A 26,293-nucleotide genomic window follows, 5' to 3' on the forward strand; every position below is an offset into this window, starting at 1 on the left:
GTCTAACCCCAGGAAAGCAGCCAGCTGTGGTGCGAGACATACCTCATTAGCAGTGAGCTTGTCCTGGGGTGTCTGTGGGGACATGGTGGGTGTCGGCTGGCTGGAGGATGGGGAGGAGGAGGTGGAGGAAGTGGAGGAGGAATGGCTTTGCTGTAAGAGATCTGGCAAGAGGTGAATGCGACCGGCAAAGCCATTGCTCTCATGATGGCTGGCACGCTTTTGGTCAACTGTACTCTGTAGAAAAAACAGGCACACTTGTCTCGCTCAAGCGCTGCTGAAATTGCCTATGGCCCTACTGATAACTGCTTTGTTTAAGGTGCTGTGTGACTTTTAAACCCTGTTAAATTACCAAGGAAAAACCAAATAAATTAGCCTGACTGCTCACGCTTCCTCACCAAACGCTTAACTTCAGCCAACAGAATTCAAAGTACCTCATCTGGTGGCTGCACGACTCGAGTAGTGAGTGTTTAATCTGGTTTATCAGCTGTGCTAGCTTCTGTTACCAAAACCAGTATCTTTTTTGTTCTTTTTAAAACTTTCTTTGTAAAGCTCCAAAAAGTACCTGTGGATTCTCTTGGTCTTTTCCATGTTCTTCCTACTTTCCATCCGAATGCATTGCCATAGCATGAAACACACTTAGGGCAAAGTCCAAAATACTAAATAGGTACCCTGTTCTATTTAAATGAGAAGTGTATCACTTTAATTAAGTCTAAGCTAAGAAACGAACAGATAGTTATAAAGCTTAGTGATCCAAACTGAGCATATCTGGGTGGCACACATTTAATTATTCAACAAGTGAGAAAACTAACATTTTGGAACACAGAAGAGAAACCTCCCAAACCCTTCTGCTCTCCGAGTCTCTGGGCCTGTGATGAGGTTCCTCCTGCCTGCCTCACCCACTCCCGCTGTGGCACTGCAGACACTTAGAGCCAAGCGTGCTCTGCAGAGCCATCGTGGCTGCTCTGCCAGACTCCAGACCTGCTTCCTCACTTTGCAAGCCTGTTTAAGGACTCCCTGTGCTTTCTCTCCCACTCAGACATAGACTGTGAGACTCAGCGCGGTGCTTGAATGAGGGCTGCCGCAGACATGCAGAGGAGCAGCGATGTGGGGTGGAGACTACTCGCTACCTTCTGGGCATGCAGTACACACCTGCCTCCCTAGCCCCCAACACTCGACACTTGACCCTCTGGGACTTGTTAACATGAAAACAGATGATGATGGAGAAACAGCATGAGTGAGTGAATGAGCAAGTGGGTTAATGACCACAGAAGAAGCTCAGCCTCTGACAACAGAGAAGACACGGGTACCTGGCGGACGATTAGAGTGCCCTCCTTGGATGGGGTCATGGCCGGCTCACTTTCTACGTCGTCATGGACAATCATAGTTTTCACAGATTCTGTTTCACCATTGCTCAAATTCAGAGATGACCTATGGAGACAAAATCCAGAAGCGAAAGGCCTTAATCTTTCAAGGCGTCTAGGAGATCCTGTTTAGGCTTTTTGCCTTCAAAAAATCAAAACATGAGGCTACCAGTATGAAGCCTCTTCCAAAAAAGCAAGTGCTTAGCTTTTTCCCTTTAACAAAGAATTTCCTTCCAGTGTCCTTTGTTTCTGAGCAAACAATTAGAATGAATAATTAGGGCTAATTAAAGTAGTTATGCCAAACTGAAGTTCCCCTTGAATCATATATCCTCAAATCAATAGGAAAAAATGAAGTACACACTGAGGTGCTGCTGGGAAGCACTGACACATGCACACACCAATGAAGAGAAAGGCAAACACAAAGTGGACTGCTGAATCCACGAGAACTACATGGTAAATGCTCATGCGGCCACATAATAGTCTAGGAACAACTGGGTCCCAGCTGAAAGGACGCTCCAAGAGAATACTCTCATCTGCTCTAAAAGAGACCGGGGACTGACGCTGCTCTGGTGTCCTCTGGTCCCGAGGTGGACTCGTCAGCCCCTTCCTGCTCCACATCGTCGTCCTCCTCATCTGTCGTTCCCGACTCCTCACTGGATGAGGAGTAGTCCGTTACTTTGTGAGGTGGCCGTACATCTTCTACTGCTCGAAGCTCTTTGGCCAGTGCAGTCAGATCCTAAAGCAAAGGACAGAAAAGAAGAGAGTAAGGCAAGGAGGGAAGGGGACAAGAGAAGGTGAGAAGTTCTTTATCAATAAATTGCCACAAAGTTAGTTTTGCAGAACTTTTGTAGTGTAGTAACCCAGTTACATATGAAAGTGAGCTCCTATGGCTTTTGATAGAAAAGACCAAAGAAAGTCAAGAGAGCGATTAAAAAAAAAAAAAAAAAAAAAAAAAAAAAAAAAAAAAAAAAAAAAAAAAAAAAAAAAAAAAAAAAAAAAACCAGAAGAGACCAAAAATAAAAAAGGTCAAAGATGTCATACACAGTTCAAATCCCATGACAATAAAAAAACCACAATGATATCCTTATGATAAGCTGATAGTTGTTTTTTAATATGAGGTAAAATTAGATCAACAAATGTATATACACAGAGTTTTAGGCTTTGCTGTAAGGATATATCCCTATCTGACAAAGTCTTCTTTAGAAGATTCTATCCCAAAAGCAAGCCTCTAGTTAAACAGGCCTGATATAAAAGGTGTTGAGGGAGAAATTTTTATTTTACTTCAACTTTTATTATCAGAAACTTCAAAGCTCCAAGGGTTAATATTTAATAAATATTTATATTTACTATTTATAAGATATTTATCAAATACTTTAGTATTATTTGATATATATTAACATTTTAATAAAATCAACATTTTAGGTTTAATATTTTATGAATAAAATTTGTAGAAACATAACCTCCCTCCCAAAACTCTTTAAATATGGCTTATTTAACTAGAGGCTTGCTTTCTGGACTGTCCCCTTTAAAGAAGACTTTGTCATACAGGCAGGTGTCTTTACAGCAAAGCCTAAGGATCTATGTATATACATTTGTTGATCTAGAATTTTACCTCATACTGAAAAACAAAAAACCTTCAAACCTACGTTAAAATCAAAGGAGTGAAGTTAGCACTAGGACACCATTTACATCTCACGTGCCACATTCACAACCTGCCACATTCACGGACAAGTCCATGACACATGAAGAGACAGCAGCGACCCTGCGTGCTGGGGAGCAGGAGGCTGTGGGCATCCCTATCGCCCTCCTTCAAGCCTTACCTACATCTCCCCATAATACAACCTATCAAAGGGAACATCCGAAAGAAGAAATCAAAAGTGAATTTGTTCAAAGGGCTTCCTTTCCCTTTACTCTTTCATACTGAGATGCTCTACGACTCCCTCAATCCACCAAATATAATTTTCAAGAATTAATACTCCACATATAAAACTCCAAATTCACCTTTTTATTTGGAAATTTTATTTAAAAGTAATCACTTTTTTAAAAGGCAATCTATATAGCTCTTTTTGTCTTTTATTTTTCGCAGTTCCAACTTTGTTTCCTTTGGTTTTATAGTTGAGAATGTTTCTTTTCTTTGAGGTTGAGCATCTGAGATAACAGATTTGGGCTCTGAGTTTTGCTATTAGTATTTCATGGTTATAGCTGCAGTTTTTTAAACCGTTACTCAAAAAAGCTACATTTAATAATAAATACAGCAAATTTTATGTTAAAGCTGGAGTAAAGTTTAAGGTTTTTAAATTCTAGAAAAGAACAAGAAGGCAAGCTAAGGAAGGAGCAGGATCGCAGCTCAAATACAGGCTGAGCTGACAGATGACCGGAGTGCTGCTTTGAAGTGGAACTTTCCAGAGATGGCGCTTACCACTTCGCCCTTCAGTACAGCGCAGTTTCATGGAGTCCGGGAACCCATCGTTGGTGAGGAATGCACAGTACGAGGAAGCGCAGCAGAAAGAAGGGGAGAGGGAGAAGTACAGAAATCAGTTCAAGCAGGAAATGAAAACTCTGACAGGCTTAAAATTCTACAATGTGTGCACAATTATGCAGTCAGCTAACATCAGAGAGATTAAAAGTGAAGGGTGAGAAGCAGTCACATCTATCACCCCAGGTACCAAAAAGCAGAATGTAGGCAATGAGTGAATTTAAGAAAGTGATTTTTAAAAACTTACTGTAAAAGCCAGTACTGTAAATGCCAAACTCATGAAGAATAAGTAAAGGTTAATGCCAAGAAAGAGATAAAAAGGCTTTTCTTTCTTTTGTATTTTTTTTTAAAAGCATCAGTTTCCTTAGAAGGAAATTTCATTAAATAAAAACTACACTTTGCTCTGTGCTATTCTGTAAGACTGACTGTACACCAAGTGTGTGGCCAGAACAATAGAAAAAAGGTTTAACACTCTCTTGAGACTTAATGCTGGAAAGGAGATGACACCAATGGAAGGGAACAAATACATCTGGGGTTTAGGTCATTCTTTATAATTCCTCAAATCTGTAAAGGGCCCTTGGAGAAAAGACTGCAGGCCTCTCAACCACATATTTTTATTAGAAAGATCTCATTCAAGTCTGAAATAAGTAAAACTGATTTTGCACAATCCTTACAGCAGGCTTAAGGGGTCTGAAAACTTCCTTTTTATCTTCAGGTTTTTTCACTGCATTTTCCAGGCGCTGAGATGGAGAGCCTTCAGACTTGGATGACGCTGTTGGGTTCAAAAGGGACAAGACAGACAGAGGCACATCAACATATGGATGTGTATTACGAAGCTGCCCTGCACACCCCACCCGCTCCTGTCTGCCCACTCATGGCAGGCTCTCCACATGCAGGTCTGAACTACAGGCCAGAGAGGGCCGAAGGAGGGCTCCAGCAGCCTTCCTGACTCTTTACTTAAACCCTTCATCATCACACTCACTTTGACGCATGTCACAATGTATACGTTGTCATGATGTGTCAATAATACAGTAGACAGAATATTCACTAATCTATTATGAGTATGTTAAAATAACCAATACTGATGACAGTATAGGCGCTGGAGCCCAGACCGAAAGAAACGGGTTCAAATCCCAGCTCATACATTAGCCAATTACCTTGGACAAGTTATTTAATCCCACTAAACTGTAAAGCATTCATGGCGCTAGGTATATATAAAGCTCTAGCTCCTTTATGATTAAAATCAGGATGAGTATTAGTGTCACTAGCAACCTATGCTAAAACTTTGTTTTGTGATGTACAGCTACATGCAAACCACAGGTCTTTTTTTACAGATTGAGAAGAACTTCCAATAGATGGATCACAGCCCAAAAACATTAGCAGGGAATGGGTAAAGGAAAGGCTGCCTACATCTCACTCTGAAGCGTTCCCCAGAACCACTCTGAGACCCAGGGTGAGACCCGGGCTGGGATCCTGAGTTGCTGGACCCTGAGGAGCTGCCACTGCCAGGTCTGGGCACCAGCTTTTCCACTCTCTCCCACAGAAGCCTGGGCTCAATACTGCTGTTAGAAAAGAAGCAGAGAGAACAGTTAATGCATCATCTCAAGATGCAGTGCCAACTTATAAACACATGCATGGTGTGCCCATCCAATGTCTTTAAAATGTAGGGAGGAGAAAAACAGTCTATACAACACTCGACATTAAATTCACCAAAAGATATGACATTGTTCATGGATTTTTATCTCATATGTTTTTAGTTTGTATGTAAATGATAGCCTACCATTAGTAGATCTAAAACTGATCAGGTGTGAGATATAATGCTACTGTTCAGGGTAGAAGTAGCAACCATTTCTGTCATAGCTACAAGGCAGTTCTTAATATTAGGAAAACACTCCACATTTGTATGACTGTACACAAAGTTATATTCTGTTTCTAGGCTGCTGCTCTCAATCTGCCCATCATTTGTTCTCAAAAACTGACACTTACAAAGAATAGCCCTGTGTATAGGCTGTTGGAAATGGTACAGAAAGCGTGGGCTGGGGTGGATTTCCTGCCATGGATGGACACAAAGCACACATGTGCTAGGTTAGAATTAACAACACAGACTTGGTCATGGAAGAACACCAAGGGTCCCCTCCCATTAGCAATGCTGAGAGTTCTGTGCAGTTTCTGGGATATCATCCATCTGACACTTCAAGTCAGACCAAGGTTCCACATGCAGAAGGCAACCTTTAGAGGTTCAGTGATGATCAAGAAATAAAACATTCAACATAATCATCTTTTCCTCCCTATGATAGTGCTGGCCAATGAAGCTTTCTGTGGTGATATGTTCTATATTTGAGCTGGATAATATCATAACTACTAGCTACATGTGGCTATAGAGCTCATGAATATAGGCAGTGCACTAAGGAATGAAGTTTCCATTGTATTTCATTTTAACTAAATTTAAACTTCAATTTAATTTAAATTCAAGGAGGCTTCTGTAGCTAATTGTACTGGACAGAGCAGCTCTAGAACCTAAAAGGGCTATTATTTGGTTAAATCACTTGTTTACTGCAGACTATCAGTCAACCAGTGACTTCTTTCATAACCTGTCCGTGATTTTTGTTTTATGCCACAGGCCTTACAATATCCCTTAGATGAAAAGCTCCCTCTGATCACAGTTCTCTTAGAACCTCTCCCCTTTCCTTGCTGCTCCCTCCACTTACTCTTACAGAGAAAAGTAGTTTAAATTTCAGAGTTACTATAATACACATCCGGATTCAAACCCACTTTTTACTACACATCAATTTGATGCCATCTACGATGATGGAGTTTATGGCAGCTTTTCCTTTTATAACTGATCATCTCTTTGCCCCAGAACGTCTGTGTTTAAGAGGATTTTTATGAAACAGTCAATGTGAGGCTGTGACAGACTGCACAGGAGGGCTGTTCTCAGTGTTCACTTGTCTTTTACCTGGTGGAGTTTCTCTGTCCTGCCTGGCTATTCTGTTGCCCACTGCCCTGCAGTGGGGAATCTCGACGGGACAGAACAGGGGAGCGAGATGTTGTTCTCACAGGAACCTTTAAGTAGAAAATATAGCAATTAAATTGTTGAAAACATGAGAAGGAAAAAAAAATTTCCCTACCAAAATATATTTTAAAAGCAGTCCTAATATTTAAAAGCAGTCCTTCCTATCACCTCCACTCCCCACCCCTACTTCTTCCCTGGTCCTACACTGAAACAAACTGGAGAGAAAATTTAGTCATAGGCATCCAAGAAGCCAGTACAAACAGCCTTTCTATGTTCCTGTAACATTTAAATGATGTTTGGACTGAAGGTTGGTAGCAGGGACATATAAAGCATTTGCTGAGATAATGTGAGAATCAGGAAAAAAAGCTCAAAGAAACCAAACAATGGTCTATAAATGGATTGGCAGGAAGCAAAGACTGGCAGGAAGCAAGAAAATATTCAGAGGAAGCAAATTCCAAATGAGGAAAAATAAATTGATATGGGCTCTTTTGTTTAATTTCACCATTAAGTAAACACAAAAACAAAACAAACCCCCCTCCATTTAAAAATAAATTTTTTTTCTTATAAGACCTTTTCTAAAAATTTTGACATGAGTATTATAAAACTGCATTGCTTCTGTATAAACATATAGAAAAACTGCTTAAATAAATTATGAATTTGTTTAAGAACTCTTTGTAGACTTACTTTTACATCATTTTGCTACCTTATTTAGAGTTAACAACAACAATAAAATGCTAACTGGCTACTGGCTAAATAAAACTGCCTAACTATGGAACTTTCTCCTCACCATTAAAAAGTCCCTTTGAAATTTCAATGCCCCTTTAAATTTGGTGAAGTTGCCATACCCATAATTAAAATAAATAATCTTAAAAAAAATAACAAAAAAGAAAAAAGCAGCACACATCTGTCTTTCTGCTCCTTACCCTTGGAGGCACCTCGTCACTGTCTGATCTAGACCAAGCCTTTTGGGTAGGGTCAGACGCCTCTGACTTAGAGTCAGAGCTCTGACTGAGCACCTCACTGCGGGAAGGTGGACATGGGTCCTGAGAACGAAGATGGTGGTGTGCAAATTTGGGAGGAGAAGGGTCACTGAAGGAATGGGATCGCGAGACAGGGGAAACATTGTTCTTGAGAGATGCCAGGTGGGACCACTGTACCTTACAAGAAAACAAAACACAAAACATTCAATGCGTTCTGCATAAAACTGGCTTTTCTGGTCAATACCAAATCCAAAGCAGGAACTGGCAGAGGCAGAATACACACCGGGGTGGTACAGTGTTAGGTCAGCCACGCAGTGAAACAGTTATACTTCAAAGTGAAGAAGTGGTCTAGGGACACAGTATGCAGAAAAGAACAAATGTACATTTACAAGGAAAACTCTTTTTAATATCCAGACAAACATTACAGAGAGCAGTTAATGTGAAGATTTTTTTTTTTTTTTTTTTTTTTTTTACAAAGAGGCTGAGAGCTCACTGAAAGGGGGTATGATGTGTTACATGCACATCCATGTCAAAGTAGAGACTGGAAAGGCAGAGAGAGGCAGAAAAATCAGAAGCTAAAGAGCACTGCCAAAAGTGCAAGCCTACCTAGCCATCCTCACATTACCTGCAGTGTCAGATTTTACACCAGACCAAGTAACAAAACAGCACGTTCAACAGGCAAAGACAAACCCCTCTTGTTTTGACAAACTATAATTATCTCAAGAATAGCTAATTTTTCAAATATACCAACAATTTTTCTCATTTTTCCCAAGTCTACAAAAACCCATAACCTACATATCTCCATATCATACTAGTGATGAAAATAAAGAATTGTGATTTCTTTAAAATATTCAGTACCATGGATTCTCTGAATTGACTACTGCTGGAATATTCCTCCCACTTAGAGAATTACAAAAATACGACAATTACTTGTCAACTGAGTTTATCTGATTGCTTCTAAATTGGGAAAATTATCTCTGAAAAAAATTCAATAAAATATTTTCATCAAATTATGTTCCATCATTCCAAAATAACTGTTCAATATGATAATTTAAATAATTATGGCTATATATCTATTACATTAATGTACCTGACAAAAACTGAAAATACTAAATTAATTTGTTCAACCCTTCCAAATACAAAATGTGAAATTAGTTCTGGTGTATGATTTCTACAATATACAGGTAAGATTTGTATAATACCAGATATTGGTATAATCCTAGACTTCTAAGATTTTTAAAGGTACAGCATGTAATTCAAAAGTATTATCTGAAATTATAATCAAAAATGAGTTTTAAAATAGAGTCCTACATGAGAAAAGTTTCCCCCAAATAATGAACAGGAGGAGGAAATGGGAGACTCTTTCTAGGCAATAAACAAATTCATGACAAATGTAAAAATTAGTATAGCTAATTCAGAAACTCCTATTGTCTAAACTATTAGTGGCCAAAGAGATAAAGATTCTCCATTTATGGCAAGTTTAACTTTCAGTGTGAAAACTTTTATCCTACAATCTTCAAGCAGTACAAAGTTGTTAAAGAACCGAGTTCTCAGGCCTATTTTAGTAGTCTCTCTTCTCTTCCCTTTTCAATTGTGTCCATTTATCCTCTCCTGCTTTCCTCTTTCTTTTCTATCTCTTCCTTTCTGGAGCTGCTCATCTACTAGCAGACCAGCTCTCCTGGGACTCAAGAAACTGCTGGTCCTATGGAAATACCCACTCACCCTCACATACCCCCCAGCCTCAGTCCTAGATTTTTTTTAGATGGAGTCTTGCTCTGTCACCTAGGCTGGAGTGCAGTGATGCATCTCAGCTCACTGCAACCTGCAACCTCCACTTCCTGGGTTCAAGCCATTCTCCTGATTCAGCCTTCCGAGTACCTGGGATTACAGGCACCCACCACCATGCCCAGCTGATTTTTGTATTTTTAATAGAGATGAGCTTTTGCCATGTTGGCCAGGCTGGTCTCTAACTCCTGACCTTAGGTGATCCGCCTGCCTTGGCATCCCAAAGTGCTGGGATTACAGGTGTGAACCACCGTGCCTGGCCCTTTTTTTAAAAAACCCCTCTGTGCTGCAGATCCCACAGTTTCCTGTCACAAGAATATAAACTTTTGTCCCCCACACAGGCAAACACCAGTGAAAAGTAAACTCAAGCTTAAGAACTTGTTCCTAATATTCTGGATTACAGAGTGGCAAGTAGGAAAATGTCTAAAAGTCAGTAATTTTCAGCAAGAGAGTAGGAATCGGTATTTTAAGGGTCTCTAAGATCTTTGGCAGTAATCTTTGTTGCCTGCTCTCCTCTACGGACAGCACAGTGGGTTCTGCTCCAGCCATGGGGCATTAGCCCAACAGTTGCTAAAGCAGACCTAGAACGCTGCAGCAGACCCAAGGAGAGGTCACAGCCTTTTCCCTGGCCTATTTGAGAGAAATCTACACCTAACCCACTGGACCTAAGCTTTTTTGGATCCTGAACCCTTTGACAATCTGATAAAAGGTCATCCCACCCCCACCGCTCCTACCCCCTGGAAAAATGCACATTTGAACAAATAAAGACATTTTGTGTGGAATTTCAGGGGTATCATCTAAGGCCCGTTCATAGAACTGGCCAAGAGCAAGGAATCACACAGTAAAGCACTTACTTTTAAAATACTTGAGAGAAAATTTCTGGCTCTCGCTCACTAAACTAAAAGATCTTCGTATTAGAAAAAAGAGGCCTTTAACACCTGAGTTACGGAAGGCAAATGGTTAGAAGAAATCGCTCAATACTCTTAATGAGTACACAAAATCTCAAAAATTAAAAAAGTAAAGAAAAAGATCTTTCCCTATCAATTGAGCGTATGTCTTCTTTTAGACTAAAGTCACTCCTGCTAATCTCGCTTCTTTTTCCAATGTGGTGACAAACTAAACTGTGATGTTACAGCAAGCCTGCGGCTCGGCGAGCCATTGCATGAGTCAACCACAGTAAAGCTGGCTGTCGCTACCTGTGGCTCCGCTGGTCTCTGCAGGACAGGATGCACAGACTCGGAGTTGCCATTGGAAAAAGACTCTGATCGGGAAGGCACTGGTGGCTCCAATACTCTGCCTGTCTGCTTAGACTGGGCTTCAGGGGAGCTGTGGTTAGTTTTCCTAAATCTATCTTCCACCTGTATCAGAAAATTAGAAGATATAACTCAGTGTTAGTAGGGGAAAAGCAGAAATATCAAAGAAAATCCGAAAGTGGAAGACATCTAAAGAGAAGTTTTCTGTTTTCTTCTGCTACAAGAAAAGAGAGGAGCAGCTGGAAAAAAGAAGGTAGATAAAGCAGTGCTACAATTACATTCGGGAAAAAGAAAATACTTATGAAGATAAAAATTAGCAAGGCAGTCTCTAAGCTCTCCTCCTTTACCAGAATTCTAGGACTGTATATGATGATAAAGTAGAAAAAAAATCTGTCACAAGCAACTAACCAAACAGATTAAAAAACTACCATCAGAAATCCAGAATGCATTTCACTCCACCAAAAATAAAAGCACTCTAGAACAAACAGAATATTTGTTTCTAGAATCTGCTGCCTGTGAGGGCAGACACAACAGAAGGCTGCCGTCACCTGTGGGCCAGGACTCAACACCTCTGGAAGCACACCTGTCACCCACCTCGCACCCCCAGCAGTCCCTGCAGCAGCCTACTCTGAGGCTCTGGCTAGCCCTAATGTATCAATCTAACAGTACATCCTGACATCTGCAAAGTCAGGAAGTTGAGCCACAGCCACACTTTAGCTTCATACTAGTTTGGGAGAATAGCTAACCAGACCACGATTTCTCTCATTCATATTTTTAAAAGTAACTGTGCTACATCATCTTCTTTTTGTTTAGTTCTGTTTCAAGTTCTTTTGGGATATGTTAACTGAGGCACTCTGGTCCTTTATGGGAAAAGCACTGACTGGATATGAAACCTTGGGCAAGGCCCTCCACTCCTCTGAAACTCAATTTCCTAGTTAGAAAACAAAGAAACTAGGTAATCTGCTGACCTCTATGGTCCATTCTAGAATTCATATGACACAGTTCTAAAGAGTCATTGTATGACTTTCCAGGGCAATGTCTAAGTGACAAAGGAAAGAGGATACCTCTCGTGCTCGGTCGGCAGGCTCATAGTGGGCTTTGGGCTCGGGAGCGTGGTAGCTTGGCTTGCTCCTTTCCTGCTGTGGTGGTGGCGGCTGCTGCGCGTGCTGCGGGTGCGGCCTCCTGTGGTCATGCTGTAGAGACAGGAGATAGGCTTGTTCTTGTTGCAACTGCCTCTGGAGCCTCTCTGCCTGCCGGTGCTCCTCCATCTCCCGCCATCGGCACTCCTTGGAGAGGGAGAGGATAACACTAAATCTATGGGACACTGGAGAGCTCACCTCTTCTCTGGATTTGTTCAGCTTTTTTAAAAAAAGTGACCATACATTTTCCCCCTGTCTTTTGTAAGAAAGCAAAATGGCTGGGATTTTAAACAGCACATTACCTGTGGAAAAATCTGACAGCTGTTGCTAACCGTAATATCATGAACAGAGTAAGAGAGAATTCAATTAAACGTCAGGTTTAGTTGTATAGATACTAGGTAAAAAATCCTGTGGCATGGGCTTTCAACCTACTGCCCTCAGCATTCTAGTGTGTTCACTGAGTGCCAAGTTCTGTTCAAAACCTTGTATCTACCAAAGGAGAACAATTATAACTTATTAAAGAGAACTAAAGACCACTTTGCCATGTGCTAGCAATATGAATGTAAAATGGGCATCTCTTTTGAGCCTGGCTGCCCACAGCAAAACCAAAATGGTCTAGTGATCACCACAGCTTCCCGGCTTAGGGGAGGGATAAACGAGCCCTGATGCTACAGAATGAGACAGAGGTGGGGCGTTACCAGTAACATGGCCTGCTCCTGGAGCAGTTGCTGCTGAAGGACTTCCAAGTGCCGCTGCTCCTCTTCTAGCTGTCGCCTGATATACTCCTGTCACACAAAAATCACCCAGCAATCAATTTATCCCAAAGAAAAGCATCAGAACCACCTAGAGGGAGCACCAAGAACCATTTGCTCCAATCATCTTTAGCGACAATTTACGTAGTGTTAAATACCTAGAGAAAATCTATTGCTAAAGATTTCTCCAAGAACTTCAAATTGGCCAGTCAGACCTAAGGAGTCTTAACAAATGATGACAGGCATTCCCATGATATACGTGAAGGTAGATAAAAGTATTTCTACTAGAACACAGTTGTTGTATACAAATGTAGAATTTTTTAAAATTTAAAATTTAAAAACAATGCCATTCCTCTGAAGGTTGGTAAACCCCAGAGAAATCAAGAGTTTAATTAAAAAGAATCAAAAGATTTTGATTAGTAAACATCTGCTTATTAGTCATTATTTATAACACGTATGGATCACCAACTTTTGAAACCTAAAACCAAAGCCCACTTAGTATTAAAATACAACAAACATGATTCACGCTTTTGTTGATGATTCCAAAGGCACCTGGAATGACTACATTCTAAACTTGGGCAACTCTCCTCAAATGAATAGACCCAGGCTCCATGTTGAGCTTATGTGTATGTGACACAGAAAGACAGGGACAGATGAGGACAAGGGGAGAGGAGGAAGTGGGGATGGGTTGGTTTTTCTTTTCAATGAGAAGAGAATGATTAACTTTCCTAACAATGAAATCAGGTAAACACATCCCAAATATGTTATGGAGAGAAGTAAAACCCTATTTTGAAAGTGCATGCATATTATAGCAGACAGGGATACCAGGAGGCCTCAATCCCTGTTCCATCGAGGACTGGCTGTATGATCTCTAGCATGCTCTAAATCTCCCTTTTTCTCAGTGTCCTCATTTGAGAAATGAGCATCCAAAATCTCCTCTTCCAACTCTCAGGAATTTTTGTGAGGTTCAGACATGAGATTGATACGACATAACCCTGAAAAGCATAAAACATTTTACAAGCAGAAGAGGCATCCTTTCTTTTGGACAGGGAAAAAAAACTCTGTAAGAGGAGTGGACTAAAGACTATGAGGAGACATTTTATCCTGAAATTCAGATTCTGTCTACTGCTGACCATCCCCTTGTGTCAGTCATGGTGCACACCTTGAAACAAAAATAGCCATCAATATGGGCTGAACAGAAGTTTTAGTTAACCAGTAATTCTGGGAGAATATTGAAATTACAGCATATAAAAATCCTTAGAAATCCTTACTTTACAAAGAAAATTGAGTCAAAAAGCCAACGGGGGGGGGCATGTGGGGGCAGGGGCAGACTGGCTCTGAACACTTGGGATCCACATCTTATGTGTCTATGCCTGACCCTCCACGGTACATGCTACAGCAATACCTGCCCTAGCAAGGCTGTGTAGCCTTAACTCAACTGTGACTGAGCAAAGGAAACTGACTTCCAACTCATTTTCTTTTTGAGCAAAACAGAATTAAATCATAACTTGAAAGATCAAGTCAGTACACTCATTTGTTTTCTGCTCTCCAACCACAGAGACAACTGGAAAAATCATGTCCTCTCCAAACCACAAAGGTCCTAACACACAGTCAATGAATATACACAATACAACACACATCTACACAAACATACACACTTATGCTGAAATGAAATGTGTCCTACAGCACTGTTAACACGAGGAATTACTATTTGACAACAGAATTGGAAAAACAAAATAAAACCGATTTTAGAATTTTTTAAAAGAGGTGCCAAATACTTGCTACTCACAAAATTTAATGACTGCCATTAGAGCATTAAAGATGGCCTGCTACCATCATACCTGCCTCTCATGATGGAATTGTAATCATTATTTCTAGGTGATTTAATTCTTAAAAGCTTGAATGTTTTCCTCTTTGTAGCCCCCAGGTATAAACATAAGTGCAATGTTAAAACACTTGCACTATATAGTTAAACGGTTGATAATGGCAATTAGGTAACAAAAGAGCCTCACTGACATGCCTGGGAAAACACTTAGGAGCATGCAGACCCAAGGCTCAGAAAGCCCAAAGCACATGATTAGTATAAAGGAAGGCAGATGAATAGTCACATCTGAAGGTTAACACCATGGTTTGTAAGTTTAAAATATAGACACCAAGTATTATTTAAATTGGTCTGCACATATCATTTTTTCCTTATTCCAAACTCATAAAAGAGAGATCAATTCAAAGACAAGAAAGCCAAAGAGGCTAAGGGCAATTTTTGTTTGCACAGGTGGTTCAGGAAACAAAGAGAATTTCTAAAAATCATACCTGGCATTAATAAGATGCTGCAAATATTATTAAAACCTGGTCTTTTTTGGTTGAACAACTCATCATTAGTTTTTTTTAATATTCCACATATATATACAGAATTACACGCTGATATATGTTACAATATTCACTTTGCCATTGGATATTCAAATATTTCTCATAAGAAACTTCTTACTGTTGGTTTTTAATTTCATTTTTTAAAAAAGTTAATTTATAATCCATGTATTTGGGGTCCACAGCATTTAAGCCAAGCCTGAGAAGGTACATGCAGACATCTTTCAGGTATTATACTTTTTGGAGACATTTATTTCAAGAGGTTTCTGAAGTGTAATGATTTACAAAGCCTTTTTAAGACAAGAGACTCAATTTATTGGTGACATTCCAATTGTGTTTCACCACGTTTATACATCTGAAGTTCTAAGTATACGTGTATATGTGTGTATGCATCACATGTGTGCACTTTCTGAAAATCCCCCAGCTCTGCAAAGTAACAAACTTTACAAATTTATGCCTGGAATGTTCTTTGTGAACTAACCTGTTCTCTTTCAACTCTCCTCTTTTCTTCTTCTGCCCGTCTCCTCTCTTCTTCTTCTTTGCGCCTTCTCTCCAATTCCTCTAGACGCCTCTTTTCTTCTTGTTCTCTCCTTCGCTGTTCACGTTCCTGCTGCCTTCTAGCTTCACGCTCTCTCCTTTGTTGCTATGTTAAGTAAAAATGTATAATTACCAGGGATCTTCCCGCCATGCCCCTCATGGTGTTATAGTTTGCTGATCAGTCAGTCACAGGTGGACACTAATGAGCTGAGGTTCATGGGCTCCATATCCACTGGCCAATTATTTCCATACTGCCCCTTGGACCCATAAGTAAGGGCTTCCTCATGAATATTGTTCAAAAGTATTGTGTTTCTGTGAATCCTTATAGGGTTTAGTTTCATTTTGATAGAATTATTCCCTACTGCTCAATGCACCACAGCAATTAGGGGACAGAAAATTCTTTATTTTTGAATGTCATTAACAGGGTTATCCAGGACCCTGAAGTCAGAATAAAAATACATTAAGAGAAAGAAGTAAAGGGAATTTGAAATACAGCAAAGAAAGGAAGACAAAGAATTAAAAAAACGAAAAAAGCACGCATCAGGAAAAGAGGAACTAACATCAACAAGAATAACTAGGACTATCAAAGTATTTCAGAAACTGCCACTGAGCAAATGCTTACTATGTGCCTGGCACCATGCTAAGTATTTGATATTTTTATTCCATTTATTTTACCTAATATAATTCCCCTAACAACCCAAGGAAGTCATTATTTCATCCCTCCTTTACAGATGAGAAAATAGCTTCAGAAAAGGTAAGTGACTTGCCCAAGTCACAAGCCAGCAAGTCCCCAGCTAAAAGAGCTGCTCTGCCTCTATAGCCCATACTCTTAACCACACTCTACCCTGCATCCCATCAACAGGTATAAAGGGTACTACTGAATCACCTGACTTACTCAGTCAGCCTTTCTCAATCCAGACTGTTCTATGTAACCCTACAGTACCGAGCAACGCGACACACCAGACACTTAATGACAACTCGCTCTTCCAGCCCAAGGCTGTCTGCCAGTAAAGCAAAAGCTAGACTCTGGACTCTCTGGGAAAATGAAAATGTTCTGTCTCTGCACTGCTCCACAGTCACGAGTCACAAGCTGCTAATCGGCACCTGAAATATAGCTAGTAAGAATGAGAAACTGAGTTTTTCGTTTTGTTGCACTGAAGTTAATTGAAATTTAAATGGCCAAATGTGGCTAGTGGCTACTGGATAGCAACAGCTCTAGAGGATAGACAAGCCATCAAATTTCCCAGACACAGAGAGCCAGTAATATTACCACAAACTTTATTTGTGCCACTAAAACTAACCACTAAACAACAAAGTTTAGGGTAAAACTATCAGGGATATTAGACATGCATTTATAATGCCCAAAGTCACAAGCCAGCAAGTCACCAGCTGGAGGAGCTGCTCTGCCTCTACAGCCATACTCTTAACCACACTCTACCCTGCATCCCACCAATAAAGGGTGCTACTGAATCACCTGACACTCAGTCGGCCTTTCTCAATCAACACTGTTCTATGTAACTGTACAGTATACAAAATACATATTTATTATAGTTTACATATTCCTTCTGGGTCTTCCCCCAACTCTCAACTAGTATTTAATCTGAAAGCAGACACTTAAAATGATGTCCTGGGAAATTTAAAGCAATATCTTTCATCTGGAGTAACTGGATAGCAACAGTGATTTGGTACTGTGGTGTCTCTCAGTTGACTACTACATCCCCATTATTCTCAATGAAGTTCTGAGTCTTCTTTTGGTCCCACCTCTCTTATTATATAGGTTTTCAATGAGGGAATCTTCTTTTCCCTGATTCTCTGCTCTATGAATTCAACACACAAAACTCATCAGCTTCCCATGGGTGGGGATGGGGTCAGAAAATGAATGGTGCTTAGCCTGGCATGATGATGTTGCACCTGTAATCCCAGCTATTCAGAAGGCTGAGACAGGAGACAGAGGCGGAGGCTGTAGTGAGCCAGGATTGTACCACTCACTGCACTCCAGCCTGGGTGACAGAGTGAGACTCTTTCTCAAAAAAAAAAAAAAAAAAAAAAAAGAATGGCATTCCTGCTCTAGTGTCTAAACACTACAACTTTAATGGCTATGGCATCTTTATGTATCAAGGTATTATCAATTATCTCACTTTTGGTTTGTTCCACTGGGTTTCTATGGACCTATCACAAATAATCCATAAAGTCTCCTACACTACCATAACACTCCTTTTAACATGGTTAAACAAATCAGGTATTCTTTCTTTATTCTTGGAGACTGTTTTCCAGTCATCCTGTATCTCTGTCCACCAACTTCCCAAGAATTTTCTTACTTTGCTGGAACACATCCTCCAGCAGATTCTTGAGGAAAAGAGAAGAGGTAAACAAACCAACCAACCAACCTCTGGGGCTTTGCAAAATTGTTGTTGTACACACAATTCTGGCTGAAGAAAATTAATATTCCCTCTGAGTTTCGAGAACACTGCTATTTTATCTTCTAGCTTCTGATGTTGCTCCTAGAGATTCTGAGACCGTTCAGATTCTTGATACTTAGTACAGGACCCATTCCACACTGCTCTACCTGCGCCCTGCTTCAGCTTGTAGGATTCTCTTTTCATCCTCAATATGCTAAAGATGATGATGTATGTATATTTAGGTATGTGCACATACACATGATGTATGTGTCTTTGTACTCAATGAGGCTTTCAATCCAGAAACTTGTATTTCTTAATTCTGGAAATTTTGCTTAAATGATTCCTGTATGTTATTCCTACAGTATTTAGTTCCTAGAACATCTATTAAATAAAAGTTGGACATCCTGGATTGATTCTATAAGTCTGGACATCCTGGATTGATCCTGTAAGTTTTCCTATAGTCCTATTACCCACCAACTTGTCTTTTCTTCCCCACTTTCTGGAAGTATTAAAAAAAAAAAAAAAAAACACTCAAGAATTCCTTCTTAATTTCTAAATATTCTTTGTTCCATAAATATAGTATATTCTCTTTCCAAGGATAAGGTCTTGCGTCTGTTCGTATGTATATGTATGAGATGCTTTGTTCTGTTCCCTCACTGTCTCTATTTCCTTTGAGTTCTTTTTTCTATTTGTTTCAAAATCTTTCATGTTACAGATTTTCCTCAGTGTCTAGAAATCTCAGCCATCCATTTATATTTAAGATCCTAAAAAGCAAATTGTAAGGACTGTATAGACAAATAGCACCTGGCAACTACTCAGTAATAGAGTAAGGTGATTATGATTCACCCTGATCATTTCACTGGGGCCTTATTTCCTTTGGGCTGGTCAGTTATCTCCAGAGAGAAATCGTCACAGTATCCTGGGAATCCTTCCAATATCCTATGGGGTTGAGGAAAAGATGGATGAAAAAGAGATAGCATTTGTAATAAGTGTCTGTCAGCATTTTGGGAGCTGGTGAAGTGAGCATGCTTGCAGTCACACTGACTAGTATTCACATTTTGACCTAATGCCCTTGTTTTAGTTCATCTCTTACCACATACTGAGTTTTTTCCAAGTTAATGGTCTCTGTTGTTCATTTTTGCCAAGTAGTATACATCTGCTCCTGCTCGGTGTGGGGGATGCTCAGTAGGCAAGCTGCACAGGACAGGGTAGTCTAACTGTGCATGTTTGTACGTGTGCATACCCTCTCTTTGTATGTATGTACATCAATGTCAACATAATTACATTTTATTCAATTAATTAAAATGTATAAATTTAATTCAAAATATACTATCAAAGAAAAAATAGCAAGCAAACAACATCTTACCAACAGGATACACTTATATAAAAAGTTCAACTGTCAATTGAAACCTTCTGCGAGGCCTTTTGTTTTTAATTTCAGGAGATACTACCACAACTTTGGTTACCAGATAAACACCAAAAAGACTGTAAACATCTTGAGAGCAGGAACCATGTCTTATCTTTCTTTCCCCTGTAGTAAATATCACACATAACCTTCAGAAGAAAAATTCAATACTTTTTAAATTTGAATCTAACCTTTATACCTAGCATGTGACATCCAAACCAGAAACTGTTGTGAATTTACCCAACACTTAACATGTAGAGTGATAACAGACTCAGGAATCCATTCAGGTCTCTAGGTCCTACGAAATCCAATCAAATCCTAAGGCAATCTTTCAAGATCACCACGTAAGAGCACAAAGTCTTGGGCATTAATTACTACACTGGGTAGTGCCTCATACTAAAAACAAACAAAAAACCCACCTCCTTTATGCCCCCAGATATTCTATAAGGTCCTCTAAAAGATCTCAAGTCCAAGGGTTCATTTTCACATAGGCATAAATTCGAATGTGCCCTTCCTTTCCAGAGATACACACAAGACTATAAATAACTAATCCATCTATTTGAGAAGCACTTATTAAGCACCATAGATATGCAAAGATGAATTAGAAACAGCTCCTTTACTCCAAATCTTGCAGGTCAGGTAGGTCACGTACCTTTAAAAAAAAGTTCAGAAGACAATGTGGAAAGTGGTAAATTGCCCAAGACTATCCCACTAAGCAAGTCCTGGTTAGTGGAACCAAATAGTTAAGACCAACAGCTAAGGCAAAAAAAAGTACAGTTACCGACTTCTCTTCCACATTATATTCTAATAGTTGAAGTGGTAAACTAGATTGAGAGCAAGAATTTAAACTACCAACCATAAAAACCACTACAGTCAGAATAGACCCTCAATTTGGAGGGAATTGGGGACACTAAGAGGAATCATTAAAAAATGTAGAAAGCCTATAGTAAATGTATCTTAATAGGTAATGTGAAAAACTGGCCTCTTGCACTAGAACTTCAAAAGAAAGTATCAAAAACTGAAACATACACACTATCAACAAAATAACATATCTGTACTGTTACCTTTATGCCTATGATTACAAATAACAAAGCCCAGGGAATTTTAATGAACATGCTTCTTCAGGCTTACCCAACTAAGAAAAGAATGATAAACATGATATAATCTTTTGAAGCTTTTATAAACTGATATCGTTTTTCTTAAATTATCCTTTTTTAAAAAACAAAATCAAACAGAAAAACTGTGTGATGCCCTAAAGTGATCACTAAATCTCTCAAACTACAGAGATTTTATTACTTAAATTTTCCCAAGCGTGCCTAAGTAAATATGTACTTTTCCAACTATTCTTTAATTATCTAAGTTCCCATTCTAGTTTGGGATTTAAAAGTAAAGCTTTCACCTCACAATTCTAAAAACTTTTCTAAATAAAACTACACTGACAACAGTGAGATCTATTTAAATATACTCCACTGGATTTACTGGCTTCAGTGGAAATTAATAGATTTTGTTAAACCAGTTAATTCTTTGGACTCTGCTATTTCCAAGAACTTTGGCGGTCATGTTTCTACATACATATGCCATCAACCCTTGAGTATTTTTATTTGCAAGTTCTGATGAAGTCACAGTACAGAACTATTCGTTTCTTCCCCATCTTTGGATAACAAATCGTGTATAAGGAATTAAACTCGCTACAAAATTTAACTGCAAATATAACCAAACATCAGATTGGGATGCCAAGACAATATTTAAGAACTTATAAAGCCACCTTTTGCATACCAGCTGAGATGCTAGCTTGACAGGGAGCAAGGCCTTAGCTGTTGGGGCACTGGCATGCCAGGACACTATGATTACTGTATACAATTAAAGCTGGAACTACTTTTTTAAGAACGGTAGCATGTGCTAACATGTACCCCTGATGTTAGATACGAATAGCTTGCAAAACAAAGGCCTTTTCTGTAGGAAAGAAAGATTGAGAAAATGGTTCCTATTTCTTTAAAATACATGGCAACTGCTGGAAAGTGCTTCAGAGTAAAAGAGCTCACTGCCTTCCTTCTAAATTTCAAAACCAAGAAATATACAATGAATACATGCCACAATTTATTAATTTTTTACTGAGAAACTTTTATGTTTTCCTAGTGTTATAATTTAATATCAATACTAATCCCATTTCACACAGAGTTTTTTTTCTATTGTTTCCCTTTGTTTTTAATGTCTTCGACTTCCACTGCCCCTCTAAAATTTTGCTGAGATTTGTAGAAATCACTTTGGGATTTTGTAGGAATGACAGAAATAAATGTTACTGTGTGTCCTCTTGATGGAAGAAAGGCCAAAAGAAACTGCTGGTGCTCACACTAACATTTACCCTTAATTGAGGAAGTAGATATTCCAAAGTCACAGGGATAAAGGCTTTGAAAGGAAAGATGTAAAAGATTTTTTAAAATACTAGCTAAAAGACTCTGAGACAGGAAAGACCTGAACATCCCATCAGTACTGTTCAAAAATAGAAAGAAAATTACAAGTAGCAAAAACGAATCAGGTTTTCTCCAGGACATCATCTTGTTTAATATTTTTATTTTCTTTCCTTCTTTTATCTTTTTATTTTTTTATTAAATAGAGATGGGGTCTTGCTATATTCCCAAGCTTATCTCAAACTCCTGGGCTTAAGTGAGTCTCCCATCTTGACCTCTCAAAGTGGCTGGGATTACAGGTGTGAACCACCATGCCCAGACTATTTTTATTAAACTTAGACAAAGAACAAAGAAAACATGCTAACCAAATGTGTGAATGTCATGAGCGTAGAAACAGACAGAAAAAGGATGCCAAATCATGATTCAATAAAAAAAAAAAAAAAAANAAAAAAAAAAAAAAAAAAAGAGCACAAAACTATTGGGATAAAATGACACCATAATTAAGAAAGCTTCATATTTCCTAAAAAGCAAATAAATGCAGGATAGAAGAAAAGGTTGTCTTATGAACAACGTGAAAAAAAAAAAAATTTAGCTAGACCCAACATCTGTTATGAGCCAAAGGTGTGATGATGCTCTAAATAGGAAAAGTAGTATTAAAACTTTTTGGCTGGGTGCAGTGGCTCATGCCTATAATTCCAGCAGTTTGGGAAGCTGAGGCAGGAGGAAAAAAATTAGCTGGGTGTGCTGGTGCATGCCTGTAGTCCCAGCTACTTGAGAAGCTGAGCCAGGAGGATCACCTGAGCCCAAGAAGCAGAGGCTGCAGTGAGCTGAGACTGCACCACCTCACTCCAGCCTGAGTGGCAGAGCAAAACCCTGTCTCCAAAACAAAACAAAATTTTGAGGGAGGAATAAAAGTATCCTTTTTTAAATCTGGATAATTTACTTAGAGTAAGCTGACAAAACATGAGGGTACCCAGAAGAGAAGGACTCAAGGAGCACGGTCACACACATGAAGAGCAGCAGGGAGGGCCAGGAAGAAGTGCTCAGACTCTCAGTATGAACTTGGCTGCATGAGCCCAGCATTCTCCCCTTTTCCTCCTGGAACCATCCAAACAAAACAAGAAGAAAAACCAAAAACTTCATTTTTGGCAAAACTGGGAGACAAACTCCAAAAGAGTTAGTTGCCAGGACTTTCAAAGGAGATCCAGTTCACACAGGAGTCGAGGAGAAAGCAGAGTAGCAAGCAAAGGAGGGCGATAATAGCAGCAGCAGATTTCAGAGAGCACCAAGGGAGGTACGGTGTGGGAGTGTACATGCTTCTTAAAGATGAAGGACCTATGAAGGGCAAAAGCACCATCCCTTACCGCAAAGAGGGTGTACCATCCCTTACCGCAAAGAGGGTGTAGAGACAGGAGTGTGCAGATGACAGGAGAAATCCCCAACCCCAGTGGGCCTGGTTTTGTGGCATCTGCACTGTGTTTGCCCACAGCCTTGACTTACTGGAACATGTTTTGCCAGTCTGCTGATAGAAAGTTATCTCCTTTCTGTTTCAATATCTTATGAGTAAGGCTGACCATCTCTACTTACTTTGTTTATCAAATAATCTCTGTTCTTCAAACAGTTCTGACTAACCCTTAACACCAATAAAGGGCTACAAACCACTTATGGCTCAAATACGGTTAGCCCTCTGTCTCCACAGGTTCCACATCCTCATGGATTCGACCAACTTTGGGTCGAAAAATATTTGAAAAAATTGCATCTGTACAGACTTTTTTTGGTCATTATTCACTAAACAATACAGTATAACAGGTATTTGCATGGCATTTACATTGTGTTCACTATTAAGTAATCCAGAGATGATTTAAAGTACAGTCATATGTTGCTTAACAACAGGGATATGTTCCTAGAAATGTGTCGTCAGGTGATTTCTTCATTGTATGAACATCATATAGTATGCACACACAAACCTAGATGGTACAGCCTGCTACATACCTAGGCCGTATGGTGCAGCCTATTGCTCCTAGGCTACAAACCTGCACGGCATGGTACTACACTGAATACGCTAAGTAACTGCAACACAATGGTAAGTAGCTGTGTATCTAAACACAAAAAAAGTACAGTAAAAACATGCTATAAAATATTACAAATGGTATATCTCACCATTAATGGAGCTCGAGAGGCTGGAGGTTGCTCTGGGTGAGTCTGTGAGTGAATATGAAGGCCCTGGACATTACACTGCTGTAGCCTTCATAAACACTGTGCATTCAGGCCATACTAAATTTATTTAAAAATGTGTTTCTTTCTTCAATATTAATCTTAATGTAGCTTTTTCTGACTTCATTAACATTTTAATTTTATTCATTTGTATTAATACACAAATAATTCATATAAATGTACAAAATATTTTCTTTATTTCTATCCTATAAACTTTTTTCCAATTAAAAAAAATTTATTTTAGCTTTAAAAATTTTTTTGTTAAAAAGTAAGACACAAACATACACATTAGTCTAGGCCTGCACAAGGTCAGGATCCTCAATATCATTATCTTCTACTTCTACATCTTGTCCCACTGGAGGGTCTTCCAGGACAATAACACACATGGAGTTGTTGGCTGTCATCTCCTATGATCACAATGACTTCTTCTGGAATCCTCCTGAAGGATCTGCCTAAGGTTCTTTTACAGTTAACTTGGTTTTTTAACATGTAGGAGGAGTATGCTCTAAAATAATGATTAGAAAGTATAATATAGTAAATACATAAATCCAGTAACAAAGTCATTTATTGTCATTATCAAGTATTACGTATTGTATATAATTGTATGTGCTATACTTTTATACAACCAGCAGTGCAATACGTGAGTTTACACCAGCATCAACACAATCACAAGTAATGGGCTGTACTACCACGTTACAATGGCTATGATGTCACTAGGCAATAGGAATTTTTCAGCTCCATTATAATCTTATGGGACCACCATCATACCTGTAGTCTGTTGTTGACCAAAACACTGTTATGCAGCATATGACTATATATGGAAGGAAGTGCATAGGTTATGTGCAAGTACTAGGCCACTTTATCTCAGAGACTTGGGCATCTGTAGTTCTGGTATCCATGGTTAGTCCTGGAACCAATTCCCCAGAGAAGGGATCACACTATTCCCAAAATAACTTCCTGGGACCTGGAGTATAAATTAAGCTTAACTACCCAGGCTAATAATAAGTAGCTAGCTGACCAAAAATCCAAACCAGTGGATTCCACTCGTGACTTTTCCCATTTCAATACTTTTTTAATCTTTCCTAATTAAGAAAAGAAGCTCAAAGAGATGACACTGAGTTTCAACTTAAACAGAAAACCTGAAATTAATGGGTTAATGAAAACACGTTAAAGCAAAATTCTCATTTTCACAGATATTCACTAGCATCTACTTAGCTAATAAAACAAAATTCAGCTCTTCCCTATGAGCCATTGCTAACCTTCACCTTGCAATCCTTACCACCTACCACATGCAGAGGCTGAATAATGGATACTGTCTCACTAATGACAGCCTGAAAGACATTTCCAAGATATGTTACTAATGAGCGCTAATTTGATCTGGTCCTTGATACCTGAAGTTATAAACCACCAAAGTGATCTATGCCACCTGCTTAAGGAAAGTACAGGCTGGGATCAGAAAAGACAGTGGAAAATGCCATTTCAAGAAATAACTAGAAACAGCTAAAGTCTCAAAACTCAAGCATTCTAATAAAATAAGTACAGTCAATATACAACTTGAACAGACCTCTGAACCCATTCAAGATTTATTAGGTTCAAAGAACACTGCAAAGAGTCTTAACAAAAATATTACAGGGAATTTGCAAATTAACTACAAAAAGCATTATATAAGCAGCAAAGTTGTCCCTACTACAGGGGAATGTACGTCCTTTTCTTTTAAAGGTCCTAGCTGAGTATTTACAGGCTCCTTAGCTCAGCAGGCACCGATTTTTCTAAACAAGGGGCAAATTATAAAGACTGTTCAGAATCCAGACTACAAATACACAAAATGTAAGAAAGATTCCATGTCAAGATGTGCTGTTAAATAAGTTGGGTAATATTTAATGGCATGTGTTACGATTTAATAAATTAAATTCCATGGGATGATATCAATACAGGGCTTTATTGTTGTTGGGCCATTTTTTTGGAGTAAAAAAAGGTAAAACAATAAGGTATGTGAATCAAATAAAAACAGAAATAATAATGAATAAGAACTTTGGGCCCGTGCACTATGCAGCGGGAGCCAGTCAAGAAAAGAAAATCAAAAACTCGGGCCGGGCGCGGTGGCTCAAGCCTGTAATCCCAGCACTTTGGGAGGCCGAGGCGGGTGGATCACGAGGTCAAGAGATTGAGACCATCCTGGTCAACATGGTGAAACCCCGTCTCTACTA

General features: G+C 39.2%; 1 protein-coding gene across 50 annotated transcripts in view; it reads right to left on the reverse strand.

Moving 5' to 3' along the window:
• MAP4K4 (mitogen-activated protein kinase kinase kinase kinase 4) overlaps positions 1–26,293 on the reverse strand; it is a 190,617-nt gene that overhangs the window by 18,833 nt on the left and 145,491 nt on the right. For 2 of the 50 annotated variants that reach the window (XM_037745495.1, XM_037745482.1), the window contains exons 13-24: positions 15,605–15,766; positions 12,706–12,792; positions 11,933–12,061; positions 10,812–10,973; positions 7,774–8,007; positions 6,794–6,900; positions 5,248–5,396; positions 4,512–4,609; positions 3,781–3,789; positions 1,922–2,097; positions 1,308–1,428; positions 43–234 (exon numbers count right to left, since the gene is read on the reverse strand). In XM_037745495.1, coding sequence (XP_037601423.1) covers positions 43–234; positions 1,308–1,428; positions 1,922–2,097; positions 3,781–3,789; positions 4,512–4,609; positions 5,248–5,396; positions 6,794–6,900; positions 7,774–8,007; positions 10,812–10,973; positions 11,933–12,061; positions 12,706–12,792; positions 15,605–15,766 — 1,626 coding nt within the window. Of the gene's footprint in view, positions 1–42; positions 235–1,307; positions 1,429–1,921; positions 2,098–3,780; positions 3,790–4,511; positions 4,610–5,247; positions 5,400–6,793; positions 6,901–7,773; positions 8,008–10,811; positions 10,974–11,932; positions 12,155–12,705; positions 12,793–15,604; positions 15,767–26,293 lie in introns of all 50 variants that reach the window. The other 48 variants (XM_017547872.2, XM_017547868.2, XM_017547887.2 and 45 more) reach the window with 38 other exon arrangements.

Source organism: Cebus imitator, unplaced genomic scaffold (genome assembly GCF_001604975.1).
Source record: "Cebus imitator isolate Cc_AM_T3 unplaced genomic scaffold, Cebus_imitator-1.0 Scaffold202, whole genome shotgun sequence".
Taxonomy (NCBI): domain Eukaryota; kingdom Metazoa; phylum Chordata; class Mammalia; order Primates; family Cebidae; genus Cebus; species Cebus imitator.